General features: G+C 37.3%; 1 protein-coding gene across 1 annotated transcript; it reads left to right on the forward strand.

The window, feature by feature from the left end:
- The first annotated feature begins 9,924 nt into the window (after positions 1-9,924).
- Positions 9,925-22,669, forward strand: LOC132606223 (uncharacterized). The gene is made up of 13 exons (XM_060319629.1): positions 9,925-10,115; positions 12,981-13,065; positions 13,254-13,324; positions 15,327-15,441; positions 15,547-15,626; positions 16,519-16,603; positions 16,675-16,755; positions 16,842-16,936; positions 17,158-17,208; positions 20,490-20,570; positions 21,770-21,842; positions 21,928-22,005; positions 22,335-22,669. The coding sequence occupies exons 1-13, from the start codon at positions 10,015-10,017 to the stop codon at positions 22,371-22,373; spliced, it is 1,035 nt and encodes a 344-aa protein (XP_060175612.1). The 5' UTR covers positions 9,925-10,014; the 3' UTR covers positions 22,374-22,669.
- Positions 22,670-23,941: the final 1,272 nt, after the last annotated feature.

Consider the following 23,941-nt stretch of genomic DNA (forward strand, 5'->3'; position numbering starts at 1 on the left):
AACTTTTGTGCTAAAGATGCAACTTGTTGAGTTAAGGTATTCAAAACATCCATCTGATTTACAGTTGCTGTCTTTTTATCGTAATACGACCAACTAGCCATTGCACTGCATTTTCAGAATTTTATTTAACAATTGTAAAGTTTCATTAGTGGTTCTTTCATTATAAAACCTCCAGTAGCTGCATCTAAACATTTCTAGATGACGGTTTTAGCCCGTGATAGAAAATGTATAGTAGCATATGGTCAAGGATTCCATGATGAGGACATTTACTTAATAAAGATTTTAATCTTTCCCAAGCCTGATAAACTGATTCAGTGTCCATTTGGACAAAAATTGTTAATATCTTGTATATTCTTTGTTGTTTTGGCAGGAGAAAAATATTTAATAGAAATTTTTGAGTCATCTGATCCTTTGTTGTAATGGATCCTTGAGGCAGGCAACGTAACCATATTTTAGCAGCACCTTTTAGGAAAAAGGAAAAAGCCTTAGCTTAATTGCATCTGGTGACACCCCATTATACTTAGATTTTTCAACCAGCTTAAGAAAATCAATTAAATGATTGTGTGGATCTTCACTGGGATCTCCAATGAATTGACTGTATTTTTGAATTGTTTGAATTAAACCGGTTCTGATTTCAAAGTTGTTAGCTGTCATATGAGGCCTTCTAACGCTTGATTTACCCGTGAACTGATCAGGTGTAATCCCTCATAATCAATCATATTAGCTGGTCGCGGTGCTACTTTATCAAACTGGTATTCCTGAAGTAGTGGATTGTTGAGAAGTCCTTCTTCTTGTTCCATGTCTTTGTTAGTTGGACTGTGAGAAGTTGAAGTATGTTCTTTCCTGTGTAATCATAAAGATCTTTCAATTTCAGGATAATATTCAAACAATTTTGTAGAGGAACATCGGGTCATAAACTAGTCGAAATTCTTGAGAAAAAAATGCTTTCCCAAATTAGTAAGAAGATAATTAATCTGGAGTAGATAATTGCCAATCCCCGGCAACGACGCTAAAAATTTCACGAGGCCAATGTGTATAGAAATTCTTGCTTGTACTTTTCCAAATTATAATACAATTTAAGATATCGTCTCACAGAGAGTGAAACATCTATGCTATGGATTTAGATTATCTTCTTTAATATTTAAGAGGATCAAATTTATGAGTGAGTGAAACTTTGGAAAATTTGAAAGGTAAATGTTATACCCCGTATTTTTCGCGTTCGGATAGTTTGAGATAATTGTGACAAGTTAAGGACAAGATTATAATTTGACCTTGTTTGGTACATAAGTTGGTTATGAAAATTTTGGATGTGAAAATATGAGGAAAGGCTAAGGGTAAGAAGGTAAATTCACAAAGTGACTCAAGAAGATATTGGGAAAGTCTAAGGGCAAAATTGGAATTAGCAAATCATGTATTCATGAAAAAAATAAAAAGAAAGAAAGAAAAGGAAAAAGAAAATAAAAATAAGGGACATGTGCTATGCACATGGATGTGGGTCATGTCCCACATGACCTTAATATATGGCACATGAATGGAATTTCATCACATTTGAATTTGGAAAATTCAAGAAACTTGAAGAGGAGAAAATAGAGAAAGAAGAAGAAAAGACCATGGCCATTTCGGCCAAGAGGAGGGGGTTTTACCCCCATGAAATTTTGTCCCAAAAATTAATTTCTTCATGTATTCCTACTAATTCAAGAGTCCTCTTCAACGTGATATAATTGTTGAAGCAAGAAAATCATCCTTTGTTGCAAAATCACAACCCTAGTCAAGTGAAGAAGTTAGAAGGAAAAGGTATGATTTAATTCCTTTTTATATGTTATGAAGGGTTCATTTATGTTGTAGTAAGTGGAAATGGAAGAAAATTATGAAACCATGCAAGTTGGAAGCTTGGTCGTGTGTGTGCATGTTGTGTAGAAAAGATGAACTAAATTTTATATGGTGATTTGGTTGTTGTTGATAAGTATTCTATGATGAAAATGAGAATTTGATGGTTCAAGTTGGAGTTGAGATTAGTATGTGTAGCCGTGTGTGTGTGTTGTGTGTAGGAATGATGGAATAATTTTATGTAGTATTTTGGTTGTTGTCATTATGTATTTTATGATGGAAATGAAAGTGGTAAGGTGCAAATTATGATTGTCATTAATGAAATTGGAAGTTAAGAATGAATTATGAATGTTTATGTTGAGAAATGGGAAGTTTAGGTGAATTACGATTTTGGTGGAAAGTTGAATATTTTTGTATATCTTATGAATATTTTGCGGAAATGGTATGGAATGCTCCCAATTTGCATTGTAATGATCGTGATTGATGATGAATATGAAAATAGTAAGATTGGTTTGGAAGTGTGAAGTCGGAATGAAAGATATTGTGTTATGTCGGAAAGATGGCTAGTTATGCCATATTATGTGTTTGTAGTACTTGTTGTTGTTATTGATGTTGTTGTTGGGTTGTTGTGGATTGTTTTGGCTACGTTAAACTTTTGGGGATGTTGACTTTATAGGGGAAATGCTGCCGGAATTTCGGTAGACAAATATGAATCTAAATTGAATTCTTAAAAAGTTCACAACTCACATTTGGCACTTATGACCATTTGTAGATTTTGAGCGAAGCGGGAATTGAACTTGGACGAGCGTAAGGCGCAATCAAGGTATGTAAGGCTACCCTATTCCTTCTTTTGGCATGTCCTAGGTATACTAGGTCGATACTTGAGCCTCGAGGGCAATTCTATTCATAGAAATCCGAAAGTGAATTTGAGCACTATTCATTCAATCTAATTGAACTATAAATCTCATGTTTTGGTCGAAAGGAAATCAAACGTCCAAAACTTTGTAAATGTAATCAAGTCGACTCGAAACTTCCTTGGATGACTCTATAGACCCTAATGTCCATGATTCATGTCCGTCGCCTCGACTTGATCCGAGGTGGACCCACTACTCCCGAATCTTCCCCTATTGTTCTATCTGGCTTAATTTCGTACAATAATTAAAGGAAACTCTTGGTTGTTTTATTATCCCATTGAGTCCTTAATCTACATTTTGATATGTGCACGCGATCTTATAAGTTATATTTGGTCTGATCCGTAAGATATCCGGAAGGAATTCGCTTCTAAAGTGTTATCTAATATGTTCCGAGTCTGCCTATGATTCTGACTTATATGGGTAGAAGTATGTTTGACATGACCCATTTTACGACATGATCGAGTAACGAAATAAGTCTAAAGAATTTGTGTCGGAAAGAATATTATGAGTCATATTGCCCCCAACTTTCGTGAAGCATGTTTTACAGAAAATTTTGTAAGTATGATAACATGAATGATGGTTTCACCGAAGCTTGATATATTACGATACGTACACATGATTTCGGAAGTTTATTTAATTTCATCCATATGAGGTTAGCACGATACCTAAAGACCTATTTGATATGTTCCTTAGTTGTTAATAAAGAAAATAAGTGATATAATTAATACCTTGATATGTAGTGGTGTGTGCGTATGAATCTAAGTTGTACCTGAGTTGCTCTATACGTCATCTGAAAGATAGCTGATACGACTAGTACTTCGGTTTTGCACAGATTGACTTCCGAAACATTTATGGAGCGTTCCGTACTTCGAACGCTCGTAACTTTCGTATGTTAGTTCCGATTGACCCGAAGCTTGTTTCTGGACCTCCAGATGCCGATAATGTGTTTGCATATAAGTATGTTTGTATCTCGGGTCTTGATTGTGTGCATGTGGTTTCGCACTACTCTGTTCGTGCAAGCTTTGATTTGGACTTCACTGAGCCCGGGCCAGGACATGTTCTCGTGCGTATTTCTCTGCATTATTCACCGCGTCCCTCTCACTTGCGGGCCGGGGCATGTTATGTATGATATGATGATATTATGATATGATGACGGGGTGGTGGCCAGGATGGCACAATCACCGCGTCCCGCAAAAGAGGGTCGGGGCACGTTATATGCATACATGATACATGGCATTGGCATACATGACACATGACATTGGCATGCATGATTCCATTTACCGCGCCCCTCATCGAGGGCCGGGGCACGTTACATGATACATATGATTCACCGCGTCCCTCACTGAGGGCCGGGGCACGTTATATGCATACATGACATATGATTTTCCGCGTCCCTTACTGAGGGCCGGGGCACGTTATATGCATTTATGATATATGATTCACCGCGTCCCTCACGGGAGGGGCGGGGCACGTTATATGCATATGTGATACATGATTTTGACATGCATGATCTGTGGTTGGAAAGTCAGCGTTTGGACAATCTGTACGTTCGGTATCCCTTGACATATGACGTTATCTGTGTTTGGAAAGTAACCAGTTTGGTACTCTGTACTTTCTGTACTCCTTCTGACAGATGACATCAGTATACATGATTGGCAGTCTGAGCAATAAGCACCCCGGTATTTTGACTAGTGTACACTCTCTTTGTACTGTGATTCCGATTGTGATTGTCTGTTATACTTCTGTACTTCTGATTTCGACTATGACTTTGCTTACTGTATTCTGCCTTACATACTTAGTACATATTCCGTACTGACCCCCTTTCTTCGGGGGCTGCGTTTCATGCCGCGCAGGTACTCCCAGATGAGTTGAAGACATTATAGAAGATGTTCCAGCGAAGATGGCAAACTCCATTTGCTCCTGGAGGACTGCCGAGTCAGAAGTATATGTGATATGGTTTCTGGTTAATGTTAGAGACTTTGCAGACAGAGTCGTGGGTATGGTATGTCGGTTTAGTAAGCGGCTCCATCAGCCGATGTGTCAGTTTGTATTATAATATGAAATCTATATAATCACAGATTTAGTTGAATTTGATAAGCAAAAAAAAAAAAATCTGGGAGCCTTAATATGTATGTCATGCTTATTTGACTTAACAAGTCCGGAAAGATCATGTATGAAATAAGAGTCTGTGGGTTCGCTCGGCTCCGGATATGGGGTCGGGTGCCCATCACACCCTAGGGAATCAGGGTGTGACAGTAAAGAAATGGGAAAAGGTATAAGTACCCCCTAAGCTATACCTGAAGTTCCAGGAACACAACTTTTCTTTACGGGGGTCCTATTACACCACCCCCCCCCCCAACCCCTCCCCCTGAACTATTTTAAAGTGTAATAAACGCCACCCTAAGTGTTGACGTGGCATAGAGCATCAAATTCTTGGTAGGCAGTGAAATACACGTGCTGCCACATGTAATTTACTAATTTTTTAAAAAATATATTCCATTTTCTTCCTTTTTGTTTTCTTTTTAATTATAAAGTATAATGGAAATATCACTTTATGTTTAGAACAATAAAATTTGTTATTGTTCTGTATGAACTCGAAAAGGGGTTGGAGGTGCTGAGCAGATTCGAAGGTTGGAAGTTTTCAAGTTAAGATTCAAGTACTAAACTCATTCTAGATCCTTAGTTGCTGCTGAGATTCGAAAAGGAAGAATGAATTTAGAATCCACCTTTTTTGAACCTTGAAAAAACTTGAAGAATGAAAAAAAAATGGGTTTGTCAAATTTTTTAGTTGTTGGCCAAATTAATTACTGCACTTTGGTGATTATGTTATTGTGAAGTTGTAGTTGAAATTTGAGCTTGATTGGTGCTGATTTGACTGAGGTTTTGTTGAATTTTGAAACCCAAACTCAGATTTGGAGCTCTTGAAAGTGGGTGATAAAATGGGGATGAAAAGCGTTTGTGTTTGAACGAAGAGCTATTGAAAATCAGCTTTCGGACTGACACATGACCATTTCGTATAAGTTAGAGCATTTTTTTAAGTTCCTACGTGCTTGAAGGAGGTGTTCTCACATCTTGGTCCACGTTGGCACATAAGGTGTAAAGAAATAAGGAAAACTAAGTTTAGGGGGTAATAGGAAACCCCCCCCCCCCCCCCCCCCCCCGGTAAAGATAAGGTGTGTCCCGAAAACTTCAGATATAGCACAGGGGGTACTTATGCCTTTTCCTAAAGAAATTGATTGAGTATAAATTTTTAAAAGGACTTGGGAATCCTCGAATCCACTTTGATACGATTATTATAAAAATTCTGATTCTATTATTTGATTTCACTAAAGAATAATTGCTTGTTTCTAATATAATTATATATTCACTTGAAAGCAACTATTAAAAACACCTCTTTTGATTAGTGTAATTAAATACTTTACAATTAGTGATATAAGAACATAAATGTTTTCTCGCCCGAGTTATACCAATGATAACAAAAACCTCTTTCGATTAGTTTTTGTTGAATCAATAGATTTAATCAAATCACTTTCTTTTCCGGGTAAGGGTTGAAATAAATAATACTATGATACTAATAAGTAGATGTAATTAAATTAACTTGTCTAATGGCTATCTTAATTTTAACCAATTTTTGTAATGAATTTTGGTACTTCCGAATACAAAATCAGCATAACAATGATGCAACAGTTATGTCACGACCCAACCGGAGGGCCATGAAGGGCACTTAGAGCTAACCCACCGGGCACCTCTCATCGTACTTTCACATTCATCTCTAGGTGAGCCACATGGCCTGTTAACAATTCTATGCCTCAACAATGCCATTTCCAACGGCTAAAGCACTTTTATATATCAACGTCAACAACTATGCCCATACACATGTACACAAGCCGACGAGGCTAACAAAATGATGTACCAAAATAGGAGCCGGCAAGGCAAAAGACATCTACTATACATGACTGTCTATGAGCCTCTAAGAAGAGTATGAATATCATCATAAGGACGGGACAGGGCCCCGCCATGCCCATACATATACACAAAATAATAGTACCAACAGTTGCGGCTCCGAATCAAATGGAGCTCCTCTATGAAATCTCTGAACAAGCAGTCTATGGGTCAAGTCTATCTCCCTGTCCACCTGCGGGCATGACGCATCGTCCACAAACAAAAGGACGTCAGTACGAATAATGTACTGAGTATGTAAAGCAAATCAGCAACATAATAGAAGTAGGAGAAATAACATGAGACAGAAAAGTCATGGAATGAAAGAGCCATTTATACCTCTAGAGACGTTCATCATATTTACTTACTCTCTTTGTAATGGGAAACTTCCATTTCATACATTTATTTATATAGTGGTATCATACCCGACCATAGAGGTTCGGTGTCTTACATACCCGACCATGATAAGGGTCGGTGTTATACGTACCTGGCCCTACCAAGGCTCAGTGCCATCCGTACCCAACTGCAGTGGTGTGCGCGCGATAGACATCATACCCGGCTATATAAGCTCGGTGTTCTTAGTAGTCGTACTTTAATATATAATTATATATATACATAGGAGTACATACATATCCTCATCATCATCATCATCATTTTTATTATAGCCTTCCTTAGAGGATCAACTATCATAGGGCGGGACCAATGATATCGTGAGAATATCAAGATCATGAGCTTTAGTGATCCTAGGAATGAAATCATCATGGAAGATACTATGGATTCCACATGAGGGTATACATCAATGGGATCATGCCTTAAGAAAGAAGGGTTAGCCTTACATACCTTTATGTCTTCATAACTACTTAATGTTCACCTCCAAAGCTCGATAAATCTACATTTAAGAGGGTTCATACCAAGGTTAGGCTTCCAAGACACCCTTAAGTTCAAACGAGTGTAATTCGTAAGCTAGCGAAAATTCGGCAGCATTTCTCCTATTTCATCTACTTCTACCAAATTCCAAACAACTCCCAATCAACAATGACATTATCAACAATACCATAATCAAGAGATTCATTCAAGTTAAGCATCATCCAATCCCAAAACCCCTTTTCATGATCATTCATAACAATGGCTAGAACACAACACCATATGTGCTTACATACAATATTTCCTCAACGTCATCTATAACATCCACAACAAGATTATACTCCTAACATGCCAAGAATTTCAATTCAAGATAACCTATAGCTCATAATATCCTTAAATTCATACTTGACCCAATTTTCACCTTTTCTTCCTTCCTTCAACCAAATGGTGTACAATCAAATAGCTTCAACCATATGTAAAAGATGTGAAAACTTACCTTAACCACATAAGAACAAGTCTTGGATCAACTTACTCCACCAAAGTGAAAACCCTAGCATCAACACCCAAGAAAAACTTGAGTTCGACAAGCCCTAGCAAGCTCCTTAGCACTTGAATCTCTTAATTTTCTTGGACTTGGCTTAGATTCATGTATGGAGTTGAAGAGAGGGTTTTTGGAGAGCTCTTAGATCTGATTTTGGGAAAATAATAGGTCCAAATGAAGTAAAACGAAATATATAAAGCGTGACTTAAAAACCCGACGGCAATTCTGCGCCCACTTTGACGGGCCGTCAAAATTCCTATGGCTGTCAAAATGCTCCGTCAAACATGGTTCACTGTGACTATTTCACGCCGGGGAGATACAATTTGACGGGCCGCAGGAATTTTTGCGGTCCATCAAACTGGTCCGTCAAAATGCCCAGCTTTGCACAACTTACTGTAACCGTTATACGGTGGTGCTCCAACATTTGACGGGCCATCAAATATTATACGGTCCGTCAAAGTGCCATCTTCTGATAAGTTGCTCCTTTCGATTCGTTTGACTCCCAATACTTATGGAATCTTCTTGACACTTGCATAACACTTCATTAACCGTACAAGAGGCCCCATAACCCCTCCTCTAGACATTACTAAATAAATATTAGCTCAATTATAGCAAAAACCTTTCCAAACATGACTTACATCTTACTTCCTTCAACGAACTTAGTTCCACATACGCATATGACTTCAAAATCCTATGGTACACACTTTAAGCTATCTAATACTTTCCTTAATCTCGTAAGGACTTCTTATTCACCTTAAGCTCGCATTAGTCTACTCTCAATGCAATAAGTCTGAAATCTCAGAGGTGTAACAAGTTACCAGTATAAATGTTCATATTTACAAGAGATAAAGTAGGTGAAAGAAACTGGGTCTATCATATTTCTTGCCGAAATGCCTTTTAGTGGTCATTAGATAAGGATAGGGATAGGGGTGGGCGTCCGGTCGGTTTGACTCAGTTTTTAAATTATTATTTACCCCTCCCCCTGGAGCTCCCCCTTTTTGTTCCTTTGGTGACTCGAACCCACAACCTTCGGATTGGAGATGGATGGTGCTTACCATCTGAGCAACCCTTTCTTGTCTCGACTCGATTTTTGATTTCGTAGAATCGCTATAAATTCGGTTTTGTGTAAAAATTCTTCGAAGTATTATATTTCAATTGCTATAAATTTGAAAATAGTAGTATACACTAAACTGAATATACTGAATATTCATGCAAAATAACATGTAAGGTGGGTACCAGTTAAATGAAGTGACCAAAATAGGTTTTTTTTTTTATTGCACGGATTGTCCTTCAAACACACTTCTCTTTAATTTTTGGCCCTCATATATCTGGTCTTTAATTTTTGTCCCTGCTGCTTATTTAATGGAGTATCCACACCTACTTCACTTGGCATATGTTGTGTAACATTTGTCTTTGAAAATGGCACTTTTGCCTTGCTTGGCACAAATTAGGTAGGAATTAAGTTATGTGGTATAAGTGATGTAATATCTTTCAGATTATGTTGAGTGCTGAAAATTTTGCAGTGTCCGGCATAACTTGTGAATGGCTAGCTTGGAGACATCAGAGGAAGACCATCATCTCTATCCGGGTACAGTCATAGCGGATGTTATGATACATATATAGAGCGATAAACTTTGCCGAGTGACATCTAAACTTATGCCGCGCTAAAAATACTGACGGCCAAAATTTAAAGACCATAAATTTGTGGGACCAAAAATTAAAAACCACCCATTTGTGCGAATGACCCAATCCAATACGTTACTTGTGGGCTGGGCTTGTTAGTGGGCTAGAGGGCTTCAAAACTGAAAAGCAGAATTTTACCCAACACGTATGATATGAGAAACATCTTAAGCATCAAATCACACAGGAATTCTTGAAAAATAAACCACAATCTTGAAACAGCACACAGTACTTGAGTGATCATCAAAAATGGATTCATCAAACCTTACATCACTTCCAGAAGAAGGCTCAGAAGAAACCCACAATCTTCCTTCTGCCTTTTCTTCTGTCCCTTCTCGCCCTCCCATTCGGTAAACCTCTTTTTATGTCTCCATTTTCCTTAAAAAAATGAACTTTTGGGTGCTTGTTCCTTCCTATGTCTGTGTAGTATGTGAAAATGTATTGTGGGTTTCGAATAAAATTTATTTGTATTGTGTGATTCGCATTCTTTTTTATTGATGAAGTTGTGTGATTGGCATTTTAGAGATACTAAAAATGATTTTTACATTTATGGCTTCTTTTATTTTTAATGGAGAAGCTCTGATGATGGCATTTCTTGCTATTTTTTCACTGTTTAATGGGGGGATTAGCTTTTTCTGTGGAGATTTTTTGGAGATATACATAGTAACCGAGATAACATTTTCAGAAATAAGGAATCTTGGTAAACCTAATGTATAGGAACATCCAGTTATTTTTTATTGAGGTACCTATTGAGCTTGTTATAATTGGCCAAGGAACTGACTAATGACACAAAAAGTATCTATTCTTGTCATGTATGGAAATGTCATAACCTAAATGTTTCTCATGGACATATTGCATTTACTTGACCTATTTCCAGAAGTGTCGGGTTCATTTTTGAGAGGTCGAAAAAACTGGTGGAGCTACAAATTGTCCTTTTTATATTGCGCTTTTCCTTCAAGTGTTTGGAAGGTGGGTGACTGCCTTTTTGCATTTTATTTGAGGACGGTTGTGGAAGTGATGGAGCTCAAGTGCCTTCCTAACAGCACGGTGACCTTTATGATTGTAACATATACACTATAGAGAGTTGAGGTCTATACTTAACTAATGAAGCGATGCATCTTTAATAACAATGCTCAGCCGAGTCAGATCATAATAGACCAATGCCGAAAAAGGGGGAGATTAAGGATAGTCACTCTACTCCATAGACAGGGAAAGTTCAATCTGTGCTAAGAAAACTACTAACTTGTTCTATTGTTAAGAACTTCTACTTGATGCTCCACTTTCTATATGTCACTGCACCACATTCCCCAAAAAATTTGTCAAACAAATAAACAAGTTAATGAGGTACTTCCTAAGGCAACAAAAAGACAATTTCATTTTGTAAAGCAGTCCATAATAATTACACCTAAGAGGTTTGGAGGCAAAAGATCTGAAATTATCCTATGTCTACCCTTAAAATCGCTATAGAGGTTTGACGATAAGCAATTAGACTTTTGGAAAGAGGTCAACATGATAAAAGATGTAATTTATGCTTTTTGGAATAGCAGAACCTGCTCTGGCAGTGGGGTGGTTCTATGAAAGCATCTAAGCAATCTCTTGGCACATTTTCAAAACAAATGGTCAAACTGAAAGTAGGGGATGGAAGGAATAAAAGGAAGGTGGCGAGATGGTTAGATTAAGCAGCAATCGTTAAAGATCACGTCTCTTACATATGCCCACTAATAGTGAATCAGGAAGAAGCAGTTGCTGGCAGCAAGGATGATTGACTGAGGTTGATAGAGTGGCTTCGCTATATGATCAGAGAAGTGAAGGAAATAGTGAAGATCCCTGGTAGTGTATAATCGGAAGCAAGTGGAAATGGAAAATTTGCAGTGATGTCATACTGTAAAAGTTTAAGCAGAGGGATAACAGAAAATGTAGAATGGCCATGGAAGATGAAATGAAGAACTAAAGCACATGTTTGAATGGATTGCCCTTCAGGAAGTTTTCCTCACACAAGATAATTTACAGAAAAGAGATTACAATCTGTTTAACAAGTGTCATATGTGTACGAGAGACCTAGAATTACCAAGGCACTTACTGCTGCACTGCAGATATGTTTCGGAGATTTGAAACATGTTCCCTGATATAGGTAGGGTGCAGTGGATGATCCTCAGGTCGATAAAGGCTGCAACATTAGTACAGAATCATTTTTTAGTGGCTCGGAAAGCAATACCAAACTAGTCTTTTTGGACAGTTTGGAAGGAAGAACAGCAGGTGTTTTGCCTTATCAAGAAAAGAACAGCAGGTGTTTCGAAGATGAGATTCTTGCTAATTTTTGCTTATACTCCAGATGTTTACAAATGTTAAATTCATGGTGTAATCTACAACAACAACAACATACCCAGTATAATCTCTCCAGGTGGGGTCGAGGGAGGGTAGAGTGTACGCTGACCTCACCCCGACCTTGTACATGGTGTAATCTGACTGGTGTAAACAGTGGCAACTCTTTTGTAGACTTCATAGAATCGCTAAAATGTTCGAAGGAAATTCAAACATTTTTCTGTTAGGGGTCGTTTGGTAGGGTGTATAAGAATAATGTTGAATAAGGTGTATTGGTAATGTTGTCATTAGTTATGCTAAGATTATTTCTTATCCACTATTTGGTTTAATGTATTAAAAATAACATGCATTGCATAATTTTTTAAAAATGGTTGTTTACAAAAATACCCTCAAACTTAATAATTAGAAAAGGTTTTGAGAGATTTCAGGAGCAATTGTGTCTTATAGCTATGCTTATGCATGTATTAAAACCCTTGAATTGCTAATACCATGGTTTGCTGTGTATTAGTTATACATAGGATAATACCAAATAGGGTGTATAACTAATACTTGTATTAGTTATGCATAGGTTGAAAAAGTGTACCAAACAAGGTATTAGTATTACACAAAGCTAATGCGTACATTATTTTTCTAATACATCCTACCAAACGACCCCTTAATATATATGCTCTTCCCAAGTGTAGTTTATGAAATTCAAACTACTATTAAAAAAAACATCTACTAGATGCTAGCATATTAGTTACAGGGGAGCCTCTTTTAGGGCTTTAGGTCAGATAAAGGTGTCTCGATTTGCAATTCAACACCTAAATGTAGAAGTGTAGAGATTTATTGTTTCTGATTAATTATATTAGAGTATCATTTGGTTGAAAATTTTGTCTTAATTATTTCTGCAGGAAGTCTTCAGAGAAATATGCACCTTTAGACTGGTCAGATTATTTCGATCAAGAGGATGACATTCAGATCCCAGATTCAGATGATGTTTGTGCTAACTTCTGTTAAATTTTCTTAGTGATTTGAAAACTCAGTTGTTTCGTGACAAAATATTTCTCTCTGCCCGAGAGTATCATAGTATTACTTTGTCTTTCCCCCCTTGTAGTACCTTTCTTTATGCTCTTCTTTTTGTAGTCAAGTAGCAAGATCATCTTTTATTTGCTTTGTCATTTCAGGTATTTCATGTTTATATGGCAGGAACTGAAGGCCCTGTTATTTTTTGCCTGCATGGTGGTGGTTATTCTGGGTAGGTGTATTCATTTGGTGCAACTTTCTAACATAACAACAACATACCCAGTGTATTCCCACAAGTGGGGTGTGGTGCAACTTTCTAACATCTAATCTGAGTTATTAGTTTTTCTTATGTTTCTGCTGTAGTTGTTGTAGTTACAAAGTGTATAACCACATCTCATTTTAGATTTGTTCCAGATGAATATGGATCATAATAAAGGCATTTAATCTGGATGACATTTCAGTCTTTACAAACAAAAAGTTACATTGGAACAACTTAGATTTGTACCCTGCTTTTCCTCCTTTCCTCCTAAAAGAATTAAAAAATTATAAAATTATAAAATTGGCATTTCAACCTTCTTATTAGTAATCATTGCCAAACAAAATACAAATTAAGACATCCAACTAAGGGAGCTTTCTCCACTCTGCATGTTGTTCTTATGTCTCTTCCATCTATTGGGCAATCTTTTTGCGCTAATGGGCCAATAATCCATCAGAGTCCAAAGAAAGGAGCTTTTTCTGAGTAGAAGCAGGTGACTTGGGGAGGAAGAAAAGATCAGTTTTTATGGCCTAATCTGAAAAACAAGACGCAGAAAAAGATGTATAGCAACTCCTTCGTTTACAATAGTTTAGTTTGAATTTGTTGTTTTAGCATCTTCCGCATGTGATAATCAGACACCCTCTGTAAGCCGCACTACTTACCTGAGGCTATGAGGCATAGACCAAGTGCAGAAGATGCCAGAGAGATCAAGAAAAAGGGGAATTAGGAAGAGCCAAATAGGAAAGCCTGCACTTCCTTGTTCTCACATTTTGGTAGAAAACAATAGTTTGATTGCAGAATGGCATGGTTAAGGAGTGGAGAATGATATGATTATACAGTTCGAAGGGGAGCCTTGTCCGCTGCTTACATAGAACAATAATGAAGAAAGAAGTATCTTTTATTACCCTTTAACATCATTCTCACTAGTATGGAAGATCTCTTGCTTCTCTCACTCATTTTAAATAGATTTCTTTAAAAAAGACTTAGTGAGGTAGTAGCCGCAAGGGTTCGGTCTAGTGGTAAGAGTGCACCGGTGATGTGTAGGTTAGGCGCATGTTACGGGTTCAAACCCTACCACAAACAAAAGCCAGGTATTTAAGTGGAGAAGAGTGAAGGTGCAGACTCATTATCCATCCAGTTTTGAACCGTGTGCCAGTTGGCCCTCAGGGATTTCTCAGTTAGCAATAAAAAAAATGGACGGTGAGATCTTCCTCCAAGCTGTGTTCCTATCCCTGCCATTCTGGATCATCGATCTAGGTGAGACTCAATCCACTATTCTTGAAAAAATATAAGAGATATCGAACAAGGGAAACCCAAACTCCACAGATGCGATTGTAGTTGAACCACAAATTTATATGTTATACATTCACCATCTTGTGTGCTATAAATGAAATTTATTTGATTTATCCCAAAAGAAAAGGCGCTAGAAACTTTGCATAGCTTGGTGTCAAGGGAGTGGACTTGGGAGTTCAAGCGTCTTCTAGCAGAGAACTTGCGCGGAAGAGGAATTTGTGCTTACTTTGGGGGAGATTTGGAAGCTTTCATCATATGAATGAGGAAACTTAGTGAAGAAAAGGAGCTGAGTAAACACCTAGGTGGTGGATTTCGAGAATATAATCAAATGTAGTACAACCACTTTACGGGGGTTTTACCTAAATGCCAGGTGTCTTGCTTTGCCAGTAGTCTTCTGTTCAACAGTTTACTTTATTGACTTCCTTTTCCGGAACATAGAGGTCAGTCAATGGCCTTAAAAAATCTTGGTGACCTTGTTCTTACTTTATGCGGTCAGTTAGTTTAGTGAATTCCTTAGTTATTTCAAGATGCTTGGAAAATTTCTTTCTGTTGGAGGGTACGGAGACTGTTGGTGAATGTTTTGCTTGCTCTCTCCCTCTATCTGTATCTTGCTATGAAGTAGTTGAACATCAGTTTTGAAATTCGAGAAACAGTATGCTAAATGGATGCAGTTTTATTTTCTCAGGCTCTCATTTGCATTGGCAGCAAGCAAACTTAAGGAGAAAGCTAGGATAATGGCCATGGATCTAAGAGGACATGGAAAGTCATCTACGCAAAATGATGTAGATTTGTCCATTGAGGTACTTATGAAATATGTATCTTGCTACTATGAGCTTCAGCATTTGATGCTTTTGAGACTCTTTTTGCTCCAATTCTCATGTTATGGTGGTCTTAATTGGTTGCAGACGCTATGCAGTGATGTGATTTCTATTTTGAAGACAATGTATGGAGATGCTCCGCCTGCAATTGTGCTTGTTGGTCACAGGTTGTACTCATGAAGTTAGTGCATCGATTATTTACGCCTTCTTTTGACTAGTTACTTCGTAGGGAATAACTTTATGAGTAGAGAAATATCTACTTACAGCACTAAAGGTGTATGCAATGCTGGAAGCAGAACAACTCCTAGGGGATCAGCCCCAAATAATTATTAGGTTGATATGCTAATCAAAAACATAGTTTTCAAGATCATACATTTTTGGGACTAATAAAGGATCTATCTTCAGAGGCTCTATATACAGCACTTTGTATTACATTCTGCCCTTGGTACACAAATCTAAAGTATCCATTTCTGTTCATGCCAAAATGTTTGATGTCTTCGCATTCATCTCTGTTGTGTTTAGCTAAATAAAAGATACTGTGTTATATCGTTTCTAAGTAGCTGCAAGCTAAGAGGCACAAAGCTTTTTACTTGGACGCAATTCCCTGGATAATGTTTTTACGTTAGCTCAGTAATTTAATAACTGAATTACTTCTATTAGTGTGGCAGTGGTCTGTAAACCAAACCGATATCTGTTGCATCCATCAGTCTGATGATTACTTGGAATTTTTACTCAATGATTTGCTGCATTTCCTCGCCTTTTTCCATTTTATATTCCAGTCTGAAGAGTCCTGCAATGTATCTTTCGTTGCTTTCTCCAATTTTTGGTTGGTCTGAATTCTTGTCATTTGTTCCTAGATATTTGTTACCAACAATGAAAATGGTTTGAGAGCATAAGAAAAGGAAAGAAACCTTTATATGTTTTCCCTCGAAAGAAATTTTAGTCTTGTTATGAATTAACTATTTCAGCTTTTTATTTTGATTAACTGCATGCTTGGGTTAAATGTTTTCTGTACCACAAGTAAGAGGTGGTGCTTAGAGTTTTCTGTTTATGTCACAGTATGGGAGGTGCAGTTGCAATTCATGTTGCTGCAAAAAAATCACTTCCAAGTCTGGCTGGCTTGGTGGTTGTGGACGTTGTTGAGGTTGTCAATCTTTCTAACTTGTTAGAGATATGATTTTTGTTTCATTATGTACTGATTTCCTGATATATCAGGGTACAGCAATGGCATCATTGATTCATATGCAGAAGATTCTGTCGAACAGGATGCAGCATTTCTCGACCCCTGAAAAAGCGGTAACAATGCTTAGAACTCCTTCCGTTTCTGACAGCAGTTTGTTGAGGCTCTCAAGTTTTTATTTGAAAATTTTATGCATCTACAGATTGAATGGAGTGTCAAATCAGGCTCTTTGAGAAATATTGACTCTGCTCGTGTATCAATCCCCAGCACATTGAAATATGATGACTCAAAAAAATGGTGTGTAACCATGTGTATATTTGCCATTTCTTTCCTTCTTTTTATTTTATTTTATTTTTATTTTAAGGATGGTAATGGGGAGCTCTTTCTTTCAGTGTTTTTTTTTTTTTTTTTTCAGACGTGTGATAGTAGACTGGGTTTCTAGATGTATTAATTTTTTTAGTTTCTGGTGTTGGCTTTTGACGCTTCTAATTACCCATTGCCAAACACTTGTACTGCAGTTACACGCATAGAGCAAGACTTGAAGAAACCGAACAGTATTGGAGAGGGTGGTATGATCTATTCTTTCTTCTTATCCACTCTAGCTCTTTTATATATCCTGACATATTGTGCTGTTTTAGAAATCACTGAATCTCGGATTTAGGGTCCTAGGAGACCATTTGGGACTGTGTTGCATCAATTGTCTAGCAATTAGCCTCCAGTTTATGGCAAAAAAAGCTGTTTTTTGGTTTTCTGTGCAATTTCAAAACCCTTTGAATTTTTTTTTTTTTTTTTTTTTTTTTGGAGAAGGTAACATATTGTATATATTTATATAAACAGCACCTGAGGTTGTGCTGAAACCATATTTACAAGTGAAAGAAGAAAAACTGCTTCAGAAACCTAACAAAAAACAAGGGTGTATATCACTGAAGCAATATCTCCTGTATATACCAAAAGCAAAAGAGTCTAAAGCAATCCAACTTAATCTTCTGAACTGAATTGCTAATATCATCAAAACATCTGGAATTCCTCTCTTTCCATATTGTCCACCAAATACAAGCTGGGCAATCCTCCATCTATCTCTGTATATCAATCCTGCTCCTGCTTCTTCCCAGCTAAACAAGACTTCAATAATCTTCTTTGGCATTGTCCAAACAATGCATCTAAGGCTAATGAAGATCTTCCATAACATGTCTGTGACCCTGCAGTTTAGGAATAGATGGCTGACTGTCTCGGCTTCTTCACCACACAAGTAACACTTTGAACAAAGATTGATTTTCCTCTTGCTAAGGTTGTCATGTGTCAGCACCACTTCCCAAGCTATCAACCAGGAGAAGCAAGATACTTTGTATGGAATTGAAACTTTCCAAATGTTCTTCCATGGCCAGTTGGCCATCTGTTGGATATCTTTGTTGAGTAGCTTATATGCTGAACTGAATCTGAAGAGTCCTTTACTGTCTATTTGCCACCATAATCTATCAGGTCCCCCCTCTGTACCTTTGAATTCTTCCAATCTGCTGAACAGTTCTGCTAGTATATCCACTTACCAATCATTTAGGTTTCTTCTGAACTGAAAGTTCCATCCCTGTGTTGACCATGCTCTATCTACTGTTATCTCTTTCTGTAGGTCCAAGGCATAAATGCTTGGGAAAAGATCTTTTAGACATGAATTTCCTAGCCATTTGCCCCCCCAAAAAGATGTTTTACAACCATTGAATACCCTGATAGTAGGGTTAGCCTTCATTAAAGGCCAAAGTGCTCTAATAGATCTCCATAAACTCACTCCATAAGGGGAATTTACTTCCTTTGTTATCCAGTCGTTATCTTCACCATATTTTGCTCTGATTATGTCTACCCAGTAAGCTTGAGGATCCTGAGAGTATCTCCACAACCATTTCAATTTGAGTGCATTGCTCTGCCTTTTCAAATTTCTGATTCCTAAACCACCTTGTTTCTTCCCATGTATCAACTTGCACCATTCAAGTAGATGTATCCCTTTTTCTCCTTGTTGCCATTCCATAGGAAATCCCTTCTAATCTTGTCAATCCTCTGTATAACCCCAACTGGGATGGGAAATAGAGACATCATATAAACTGGCATTGCATTCAATACTGAGTTTATGAGAGTGATCCTGCTCCCCAAGGATAAATATTGAGCCTTCCACCCTGTCAACTTCTTCTCACACTTCTCAATTACTGAATCCCAAATTTCTTTAGACTTTGATTTGGCTCCCAAGGGCATTCCTAACTATGTAGTAGGCAGTGTACCTACTTCTCCTCCCAAAACCTGAATTAAAAGATCCATATTAGGCACAGAGTTAATAGGATACAAAAAACTCTTCCTCCAATTAATGTGCAACCCTGAGATGCCCTCAAACAAAACCAGAATTGTCCTGAGTACTCTGAGTTGGTCCTCTTCAGCATCACAGAAAATTAGTGTGTCATCAGCATATTGGAGGTGCGTGACTTCCTTGCTAAATTCCAAATTGCTGGCCATTTCAAATCATGACAGTCTCCCAGTTATTTTAGCAATTTTGATCATGCTGTTCAAACCTTCCATGACAAGAATGAGAAGAAAAGGAGATAAAGGGTCTCCGTGTCTTAAACCTCTCTGTGCCGAGAAAAATCCTTCAGGTCCTCCATTAATCAAGACTAAGAATTTAACAGTAGAGATAAAATAACTAATCCATCTGATCCATTTCTCCCCAAAACACGTACATTCTAACACCTTGAGAAGAAACTTCCAATTAACATGGCCATATGCTTTCTCAATGTCCAGCTTGCACAAGATCCCTGGCTTCCTCCTTTGCCTGTTATCTTGAAGGTTATGGTAGACCAATTCAATCAGTAAGATAGTGGTCACACTTAAAATTATTGCGTCAAGTCAAACATAATGTATTCAGTCCTTCATGATTAAGAAGTTACAGATTATGATGAACTTACTCCTTTAAATATGTAAGGAGTCTCTGAAGTCCAATACATTGAAAAAATCATGTATAATTTTCTTATTACACCAAATATTCAACAGTTGAAGACATCTAAATCTATACAAGATATTGCTTCTGATCTTTCTTCAGAACACCGATGATTTCTTTCTGATCAGACTGACTGTAGGATGCACATTGACGTTATAAACCTATGTTTTTCCTTGCCACTGTCCTTGCCAATTGGTTACAGCTGCCTTCACATTTCCTGACATCTATGTATCCGAGACAGATTCAAATATTGAAGGGGCCTTCAATCATTTAAGTGTCTGCAAAATACTTTCGTATCAAGTATTATTAGGATTTTAAAACTTAATGTTCTACATTAGTAGAGGTGAGTATTCTTTAACTGTTTCCCTTAAACAAAACCAAACCAAAAGGTGTTAAGACAGATACTTTTATGATTTATTATAAACATTAACAGCACTCAGAATGAAAAGGACCAATTGTTAAACTTATGATTGTTGGGCCCCGAGCTTGTGGTTGTACTCTATGTGTGTGTTCCATCGACTTAATCACATGATTGCAATGCAGAAGAAATGACTGATAATCTCTTAGCTAGTCTCAGAATATAGTACCTGCTGCACAAGTTAAAGCTCCTCTTTGAATGACTTTGTTTTTATTTAATTCCCTCAGGATTTCTTTAACTGCTAACTTCCTTTTAGAATGGCATTGACTAGTTTTTAGACTCGAGAAGTGTCTCTTGATTTTGCAGTCTGTGTCATGCTTCAAGAGCTCTGTCATTTAGCGCTGCTGCACAGAAAGCTGAGCGTCGTGTTTTCCATTTTCTAGCATATGCCAGTTTGAACCTGAAATCATTTTTTTTTTTAAAATTAGTTTGAACCTGAAATTATAATACTCTTGTCTCAGGTATGAAGGCCTTTCAGAGAAGTTTTTGTCATCTCCTGTGCCAAAGTTATTGCTTTTAGCTGGGACAGACAGACTTGACAGGTTGTGTACTTTTCACTGTAGTAAAGGTTGTGTGGATTCTATATTGCATATGCATGCTAGCCTGCATGTGAAGCTTCTGTATGCGAGATGGTTCTGTATATTCCTGTTCTTTATATGTGGCTATGTATACGAGATTGTTCCTTATGTTCCTTTTCTGATATAACTTACTTACTAGTGAGTCGTGTTGGAACAATTAATGTGCATGGCTTTCCTAAACAATATTATGCTTGCAGTCTCACTTGTAATGAGGAATTACATGGTCATTCCCTCTCGCAAAAGTATCTCTAAATGATAGCCAATTTTATCCCAGTTAAATATCTATTGGTTGGGAATGTGTGCAATCCTAAACAGAAAGTAGAATTGCCAAAGTTTGCGTAGAATCTCTGGAGACTTGTCTCTGTTGAGTATATCAAGAAACGAGCAGCTAACAGCGGACATATCATTGGAAGTAATAGAGGACTGCCATTTATCTATCAATTACATAAAGGACTACCATTTCTATCATTGCCATTGCATGTCCATGAACTAAGAATAGAGGCCTGTAAACGCAATAGTAATATCATTTGTTTTCAGAAAAGTGTATTATCCTTTAGCAGTCTCCTTACTACCTCTAATGCAACTGAAATAGAACACAAGATATTAGAGAAAAAAGTGTTTTTATGCTCAACTCTATAACCCTCTTATATAGGGTTCTCCAACCATATCTAACGTAAACAACCAACATTTAGAACATGTAAGCAGAAACTACCTAGCTTCCAAGTATATAGATGTTGCTATGATTTTTATTAGATAACAGTTTTCTAGTGGAAATACCCTTCATTATAACTACCTTACTTTCTCTCACACAAAAACAAAGCAAAAAACTTTCATTGTAGAGCTTCGATATACCATTGGATTTGTTACAGTTGAGTTAGTTTGTATTTGTGTTTTCCATGATGCTGTTGTGTTGGACTCTTTCAAGATTTTTTTTTTTTCAGATTTAATGTGCTTTGCAACCCAATGTCTTGATGAGATGCTAGGAAATAGAATCTCTATCAGGATAGCAGTTAAGATTTGATTTTGTTCTGGTGAAGGATTCTAAAACCTTATTTCATAACAACTGAGATGCTTAAAGCTAGAAGCACAAACTACATTGTTCTAGTTTGTGTTTTGACAAGGCATGAGACCAATTTGTTAACTGTTTCTCTTTATTGTCACAGAACCCTCACAATAGGTCAAATGCAAGGGAAGTTCCAAATGGTGGTCGTCAGACACACAGGCCATGCTATACAGGTCCATTTTGGTTTTCTTAAGATGCCAATTGGTTTTAATTTGGAATTGCAGTTCTGAATATTTGCTTGTCCTTTGAACACTGCAGGAAGATGTGCCTGATGAATTTGTCAATTTGATACTCAATTTTATTTCCCATAATCGAATAGGCCCACATGGAATTGAGGTTAGTTTGTTGAACTTGCTCTTGAACCATATTGTAGAGTCTACCATGATATTTAAAAATCCAAGAAGTTTGTATTATTCTTATTTGATCCTTTTTGGGTATGGTAGACTCCGGACCCTATGTTACCCCGGTGACTCAAAACCCCGACTTTATTGTTGAGGTAGAGGGTCTTTATCACTAGTCTATCCCTGGTTGAAATCCAAGCACTTGTGTTCTTCGATATCTTGGTTTCCTTTTGGAATAAATCATATTTTTGCAATGTTACATATAAGCATACATTTTCTTACAACTTCTGTGAAAATGCATTTTGATGGTGACTTTGTTTGCAGATACCTGGACTTCGTCGACCCCCTCAGTCAAAACCTTGAATACTGGACTGATGCAAAATAAGAATTTACTAGTTTGGATCTGTAACTTACTAGTATCGTTTGGGAGCATGTAGAATGGCTTTGGAGATGTTTGCGTGGAGATTGTACATAGAGGTGTCAGCTGTAATAAATGTTCTATTTGGCAAACAAGAGCATTTAGAATAGTTTAGCGTTTTGTTACTTATTAATGCAGGTATTTGAAAACACATGAACTTCCATGAATCAAGAACAATATGGCACTAGAAATGCTTTCCACTGACTGTCGACAAAATAATAATCGTACCCTCTTGTTGATTCATGATCCTTTACATGGAAAAGAGGTGGCTTAATTGGCACAAGGCTCACCAAGCCGATAATAACGGGTGGCATGCATTAGTAAAGCCCAATTTAACCAAAAAGTTTTAACAGTTACCATGATTTGCAAAATTTGATACGACTCAGCATACTTCTAATATCAATTGTGATCAGTGCCTAGAATTCATTCTTAGATCTCTGCTCTAGAAAGCTACACATATAACAATGAAGCGTACTTTGACCCCGAACACGACAAGGCTCGCTAAAGTGGTCAAGTTGAGCGAATTAACAATTGGTGAGAGGGAAGAGGGCCTTGGAGTTAGAAACTTGAGGCAACATAATTACAGTTTACGGATGAATAGTTATGGAGGTTTTCTTCAGAAGAACAGGCACTTTAGAAAGAAGTTATCAACGAAAATTTTGGATTGCAAGGGTGTTGGATCACTAAAGCTGTGAGCCTGTGACCAAGGATCGCTTTTTGGGAAGTAATTAGATTGGACATGGACCATGAAAAGATTAATTTTCAGATTTATATAGACTTTTATTGTTACCTGATTCCACTTTGGCTACTAACAGTGAACAAGATGATTGGCACTTCAATTTCAAGAGATATTTGAATGATTGGGAGTTGGAAAGACTAACTGAATTTTGAAGGATTGGAACAGAACCCCAACAAGCTCATGCAGAAAGCCCATAGTAAAGGTGGTATCTTTACAGTAAACTCTTGTTGTTCACAGTTGTCTTAGGATAGACATCAAGAAACTGGCTCCCATATAAATCCGTGTTGGACCGATCGATATACCAATAATCCAGTCTTCAGTCAACTAGTGGAATACATTTTATCAACTTGGGACTGGAGCATTAGCTGATCTGCTACGTCAACACCATTTTTTTGGCCATTGAAACAAAATATGAAAAACAAATGCTCCTTATAAGGTGGCTTCTTTCACTTGGTTGGTTGCTCAAAATGCTTGTTGAACACACGAAAATCTTCAAAGGAGAGGTTTTCAACTGTGTTCTAAATGTTATCTTTGCGGAGACAAGTTAGAGAGTGTTAATCACCTTTTACTGTATTAGCTTATCACGGATAACTCTGACAGTTATTTCGCAGTATGGTGGGCCTTTAGTGGATTATTCCAAGGCAGTCATGTGAGTTCTTTTAGTGTTGAACTATCAGAGGAAAGAAGTCCAAGTAAAAGAAATGATGACAGACTGCATTATCTTTTAAAAATATTTTAAAAGAGAAGAGACATTATCAAAAAAAATGATGACAG

The sequence above is a fragment of the Lycium barbarum genome, chromosome 8 (assembly GCF_019175385.1).
Source record: "Lycium barbarum isolate Lr01 chromosome 8, ASM1917538v2, whole genome shotgun sequence".
Lineage (NCBI taxonomy): Eukaryota > Viridiplantae > Streptophyta > Magnoliopsida > Solanales > Solanaceae > Lycium > Lycium barbarum.

Bases quoted from the DNA above. Each gene is read 5' to 3' on its own strand.
- LOC132606223 (XM_060319629.1), top strand. From the start codon at position 10,015: ATGGATTCATCAAACCTTACATCACTTCCAGAAGAAGGCTCAGAAGAA. The intron at 13,066-13,253 runs GTTTGTGCTAAC...TTGTCATTTCAG, and splicing joins AGATCCCAGATTCAGATGAT to GTATTTCATGTTTATATGGC. The intron at 16,756-16,841 runs GTAACAATGCTT...ATGCATCTACAG, and splicing joins TCTCGACCCCTGAAAAAGCG to ATTGAATGGAGTGTCAAATC.